Raw genomic sequence first — 6,385 nt, forward strand, 5'->3', positions numbered from 1 at the left:
GGCTCAAGCGGTAGCGCGCTCGCCTGGCATGCGTGCGGCCCGGGTTCGATCCTCAGCACCACATACAAAGATGTTGTGCCCGCCGAAAATTTAAAAAATAAATAAATATTTAAAAATTCTCTCTCTCTCTCTATCTCTCTCTCTCTAAAAAAAAAAAAAATCTAAACTTCAGACAATAAGAGCAAAAATAAACCAGTGGGACAACATCATACTAAAACACATATGCACATCAAAGATAATAGTCCACAAAATGAAATAAAAATGGTGAGAAAATATTTGGATGCCATATATCTGTTAAGAGTTTATTAGAAAAAAATAAGGAACTTACAAAAGTCAATGTACAAAGAAAAAGAAACTCATGTATAAAATGTGCACAGGACTTGGATAGAAATTTCTGGAAAGAAGACATAATTAAGAATATGGAAATTAGTTATCATACATTGAAAAATAGTGCTTTGAGGCAGTCTCACAATGAAAAAAGGCAACTTTCTGATGATGGATATATTAGCTTGCTTGATTGTAGCAATCACTTTGCTACCTATGTGAACATCAAAACATCATGTGGTAAACCATGAATGTTTACAATAAAAGTAGTGTCTGCTCTCTGAGACATGGTATGAACGGTTTTACTGAAATATCCACCCCAAGGCCAAGTCAGAATACTAAAATGGCTCCAAATAGCTCCACATTTCATGAAATGTCTCTATTTCATGTTGAAAAGGCTATGAGGTTTTGTCAGTTCTAAGCAGATACATAATATGCTTCATTTACCTTGTTCAGAGGTCATCATATCAGTGATGGAGTGGGAGACCACAGCAAAGGCAACTTCAACAAACCAATGACATTTATTTTCCTGAGAGAACTCGAAGCCCTTTTCATTATCTGGACACTGATGTCAGGATGACAATATGGAAAAGGACCCAGATTAAGCTGTTTCATTAAGCAACTTAACTGGGTAGGAAAGTCACCTCATCATATTCATGATATAGATCAGGAAAAGAAAGTTCTAGCTCCTGGGAGGATAAGTCAACCACCACCTGTGGAGACATCAGAACACAGCAGGTGAGCCAGGGCAGTTCTATTGCCCATGGCCCTGGGTCTCCTCCTGCCCTGCAGCTCTGCCTTGGGTGTAGTTTCCTCTCTCTGATTGTGCCCACTCATGAAGGCTCTTGTCCTGTCTAATTTTATGTGCTACTTCCAGGGACAAAAGTGAATACTAGGATGTCCTCACAGGTTTGTACATGAAATAGGGGTTTGAGTGTTTTATGTTCTTTGTCTCTTAAATTAAACATAGGGAAACAGCAGAGAGCATGCCAAGGTCCCCAGACCAGAAACACTTACAGAGGTCACACTGCAGCAGACAGTCTGGCATCCAGAAGCAGACAGGGACAGAGCGGCAAATAGCTCAAGCACAGTGATGGTGAGCTTCAGGATCAGAATCCCCTGCCAAGTAGAGCCACGTAGGAGAAGAAATTAGAGAACTGAGAGGAGGCAGTTCTCGCCACAGACACTGTTGCTTTCACCCCTAAGTGACAGATATAACATTATAACATCTACCCCATCCTGGTTTCCCATACAGATCATCTCTTAGTAAGATGCAACACAATTAACCACTATGATATCCAGACTCTCAAATATACAATTTCTTATCATAGTCATGCAACTTAAATCATCTCTTAGTTTTATATATATATATATAACCAGCATCAGAGAAGACAGTTCAAAAAGCGCACTTTCTTCAAGTATCTGAAATGAGAATATTTTGCAATCCATACCTATCTTTTGGCCATTCATCTTCATCATATACTTACTGAGTGTCTCAGTACATGTTAGAGTGAAAATGTTGTCCCTAGAGAAGATTCTGGATTTTCCCTATGACTGTTCTGAATCAAATAGAGCTATTAGATTCTCTTGTTTTTACCTTAAGCAAGGCTAGAATAAAAATCGCTAAATACATTCATTCGTGCCATTTGTGTTTTCATCTTAGAGGCTTCATTTAGCTTCAAGCGGTGTGTTGAAAACTCATCACCAATATTTTACAGCACAGAGAAATGTATCCATTTTAGGTCAAGGCTCTGACCATCTTTCTTCAACAAATTCATCACTTTTAACCTGTGCCCCTATCATCTGCTTGAGATGAGGATAAAATCTGCAAGGAACTTTATACATGCAGACACATGTCAGGAAGTCTTATCCATGGCTCTGGAAATACTCACATAAATGAAACATAGAATTCCTGTCTCTGATATCCATCTGGATTCCTCCAAACTTAAAGCAAGTATTACTAGTGAGGCTCCTGCTAAGACACTGCTCACGATGTTCATACCTAGGCTGCCACAAATCTGAAAGAGAACCAGAAAACTGAATCCCTATCAGAACACTTTTGTGGACATGTATGTGTTCTTTTGTACATGTGTGTTCACTCCATTAACATTAGCTAAAATGGAAGTTCATAGTGTATTATGCACATTTTCTATGAGGTATTGGCACATTTGCCCTCAGGAGTGGAATGCAGACAATGTTAACTGTGGGGCCTGGAGAGGAATGATTTGGGGACTTCAAATAAGGGCCTAGGGAAACTGCCAGCATTTGATCCTATGGAAATCAAGGTTGACCTACCCTTTGCATCTTAAGGTTCTTAAATTACAAGGAGACTCACCATTCGTTTTGTCATTTTCTTTCCAGACACAACAGACAGAGTTCCAGACATGATATACTGTATAATTATAAAGGTAAATGAGTTATTAGAGGAATACCTCTTTTTTCCTATGACCAAATGTTTCTCAAACACTCTTCCCAACTCTAGTCCCATCAATAATATAATAATAAAATTACCATGAAGGATCACGTATATGTATAAAGTAATAGAGAAGTGAAGTGATTCCAATTTACTTACAAAAACTTGTCCCAAAAAGAAAAGGTTGAATAATTCAATGCCCCATAGGTTTAGAGGAAGATGATGATCAGATGAAAGGGAGACCTTTAAAATAATCCATAGGCAAATATTCATCAGACCAAGCATGATTTGGCTCACCTAGAGAAGGAGAAGCAATTTTGAGATAGGTGGAACAAGCATTGGTCTTAGAAAACTTGTGTCCTCACGTGAGGAGATTCTGTAATAAAAGGGATTCTGTAAAGAATAATGCCTGGCTGCTCATGTTGGCTCATGCCTATAATTCCAGCAGCTTTGAAAGCAGAGGCAGGAAGATCACAAGTTCAAAGCCAACCTCAGCAACTTTGCCAGGCTTAGCAATTAAGCAAGACCCTGTCTCAAAATAAAAAGGGTTAGGGATGTGGCTTAGTGGCAAAATGCCCTTAGGTTCAATCCCTGGTACCCAAACAAACAAAAATAACAGCAATTTATATATAGCACAGCCATATGAAGGAAACTTTGATAATTAATGTAAATGACTCATGGAAGTCATTTTTTAAAAGCCCATAGAATCTCCTTCATGGGGGTATATCCTTGGGCTAGCCATACTCTTGGGGCATCTAGTAACTTTGACCCAGAGAAAACTTTGGAGAATGTGATGCCACCTCATACTTAAATGGCCTTAAAAACACTTACCCCAAGAATAACTGGCTCCCCTTTCATGAAATTCTGCAGCTTGCTCTGTGCATCCTGAGGGAGAGTCACCGGCCCAGGGTGATCCAGGCAGATGACTGGGTTCCTACCTGGAAGGTCCATAGTTATGTCTCTTGATGATGTTGCTCTTCACAACCTGGGAATCCCTAGTGACTGATAATGTGTTAGCCTGGAGAATGAGATGAAAGAGTGAGTCTCTTTCATTCCACACAAACATTATCATCCCTAAAAATGTTGCAGTAAATTTAGGCATTATTCCAAATGTTGTCCTTATTGAGCCACATAGTAATATGCATGCTCTAGATACCATGTTGCTCATAGTAACATAAAAGGCCTGGTTCTCTTGATGGTTCTGAATTACCAGTACACACAGGATGCTCAATCACAGCCCTAGATCCCCAACCAGAATTGCTACATAAAAGGCGTGGCATCACACCTGTTCAGCCATCATGATCCACCTACAGAAATTTTCAGGAAATACTAATGTATTTGGAATGCTTTCCCTCCTGGTTGGTTGCAAAGCTTCTCTCTTATTTCAAGACTTAGATCATCCTGAGTTTAAACATAGGCCACTATCACCTTGGAGAGCCTCATGGTGATGGATACAGATTCTTTCTCACATGCATTTCTTTCCTGAGGTGATGTTATTAGAAACTTGAACCATTCCTGGTAGAAAATGAACTGTTCCTCATTTAACTTCCAGGATCCATTATAACAAATTTCCAGATGTGTGGTATATGGATATAATCAAATTTATTAGGAAATTATTTTAAAGCAAGACCGCTAAAGTAAACATTTTTCTATGTTCATTTAATACAAAATTTGTTGTTTTATTTACAGAAGGAAGAGAGCTTCTTTTATTCTAAAGAGTGTTCCCAAGAACAAAAATATCAGTATCTGTTTTCCAGTGAAATTAACTAGTTGGGAAAGAAAAGACAAAAGACACTAGCATATGTGAACTACTGTTTAGATTATGAAATTGCACATGGAATAGCAATATTTTTGCTTAGCTCAGGTAGATAATCCTTCCTATAGAATTGCCCCCACAACATTGACATTACACTTCCACTCTATCTTCCCATCCTCAAAATATTCAAAACATGGGTTTTTTTTTTTCCACAAAAAGCATACATGTTCATTTATTTTTTTAAAAAGTGTGTTTTTTTCTTTTATATATCTCATGACATTATAATTACACCTGGATTATACTTTAGATAACTCTAACCATCACACATATTACCAAAAAAAAAAAAGTTTGTTACTTTTTTAAAATTTTTCCCAGGCTTGTTTTGCATCATCATTTCACCTCCAAAGCAAAATGGCATGACTTCCTGAAAAAAAAAAGTGACTGATTCTTTTGTGAAATTAGAAATCCATATTTTTAAAAATGGTGTTTCATTGATTGCTGATTTATTAGCACTCTCTCTGGAATCTTGTCAAGGTAAGATCCATTCACTCTCTCAATGATAATAAAGAGATGGAAAATATAATTCTATATTGAGGCCATCACACCCCTTTGAATCAAAGTCTTAGTATTAAGAGAAAAATATGTAAGCTAAATATATATTAACAAATTGGATAATCAAGCCTCAAGAATAGCCTTGTGGGCTGGGGCTGTAGCTCAGTGGTGGAGCGCCCACCTCATCCATGTGAAGCACTAGGTTCAATCCTCATCACCACATAAAAATAAATAAATAAAGATATTATGTCCATATATATATTTGAAAATAGAAAATAGCCTTGCCTTGTAATGATTGGAAAACTACTTTGTTCTTTTACACATTTGGGACAGAATATGGTTTTTAATAACAAGTTTTCTGACTTTACAATTGCTATGATTTTAGACATTTTCAAAGTACACATCATAAGTGTTGTATGCATCTATAAAATTGTCACATTGAGTCTGCAGCTAAATAGTTATAAAAAAACGTTATGCCCATAAACAGTTATGACCATCCCAAACAACTACTCCCAGAATTAATAGCTTGTGGAAGATTGAACTACTCCTGAGATTTTGTTCCAGGGGACAGCTCCAGAAAATTTTGTATGAGCCTCAGTTTGGATATGGACTGAACATACCCTCTTAGAGTTCACAGAAATAGCCATGTACACACACAAAAACAAACAAACAAACAAAAAAAAAACAGGAGAGTTACATACCTCTGATCAACAGTATTATTTAGTCTTAACGAGGCATCTGCTCTCAGGACCAGGAAAGGTCATTATATTCAGAATTGTCCCAGGAACTGACACCCAAACAGCATAATATCCACATTTCAGTAGGGCGCTGTGGACTGTGGGCAGTGGGTGCTCATTGCACATGGGTCTTACTCAACCAGGCAGGGTTCCCTGCTGGGCGATGCAATAAGGAGGCTTTACTTTACATGGCCTCTTCCTGCCCTGTTTCTTGCACATGGGTTCCTGTGATGATGAAGCACATGATGTTGACAGAGATAATCCTTTACATCTATTCCTCAGACACATGCAGTTTTGAGTGACAAAGCCTTGCACAGCCTTCCTCATTGTAAGGACAAATCTTAATGATTTGTCCCTATAAATCATGCTAATAAAGCACACATTCTGCATTTGGGGATATATTCTGACTTACAAATGAAGGCGTCAGTAGTCCACAGTAAGCTTGGTTTCTATGAAGCCTTGATTTCTATGAACTAACAGAGAGTACATTGGATTATTCCCATAAATCGGCGTGTCTGCACTTTTTACACCTCCATTTCTACTTTGTTTATTTTGCTCACAGTGATAGTCTTCAGAGCCTTTGACTTTCTCTTTCCCCATTCT

The 6,385-nt window shown here is 37.9% G+C and overlaps 1 protein-coding gene across 3 annotated transcripts; it reads right to left on the reverse strand.

The window, feature by feature from the left end:
- Window positions 1–325: 325 nt before the first annotated feature.
- On the reverse strand, window positions 326–5,921 carry LOC125611984 (membrane-spanning 4-domains subfamily A member 4A-like). 3 transcript variants are annotated; one of them, XM_048787910.1, is made up of 7 exons: window positions 5,747–5,921; window positions 3,569–3,755; window positions 2,897–3,034; window positions 2,660–2,716; window positions 2,217–2,342; window positions 1,342–1,443; window positions 326–1,037 (listed from the first exon to the last, which is right to left on the reverse strand). In XM_048787910.1, the coding sequence occupies exons 2-7, from the start codon at window positions 3,686–3,688 to the stop codon at window positions 948–950; spliced, it is 633 nt and encodes a 210-aa protein (XP_048643867.1). In that variant the 5' UTR covers window positions 3,689–3,755; window positions 5,747–5,921; the 3' UTR covers window positions 326–947. The 3 variants fall into 3 exon arrangements, with proteins under 3 accessions (XP_048643867.1, XP_048643866.1, XP_048643865.1); XM_048787909.1 differs by having other exon boundaries at window positions 2,660–3,034; window positions 3,569–3,675; XM_048787908.1 differs by having other exon boundaries at window positions 2,660–3,034.
- Between the last annotated feature and the right edge of the window lie 464 nt (window positions 5,922–6,385).

This window comes from Marmota marmota, unplaced genomic scaffold (assembly GCF_001458135.2).
Source record: "Marmota marmota marmota unplaced genomic scaffold, marMar, whole genome shotgun sequence".
Classification (NCBI taxonomy): Eukaryota; Metazoa; Chordata; class Mammalia; order Rodentia; family Sciuridae; genus Marmota; species Marmota marmota.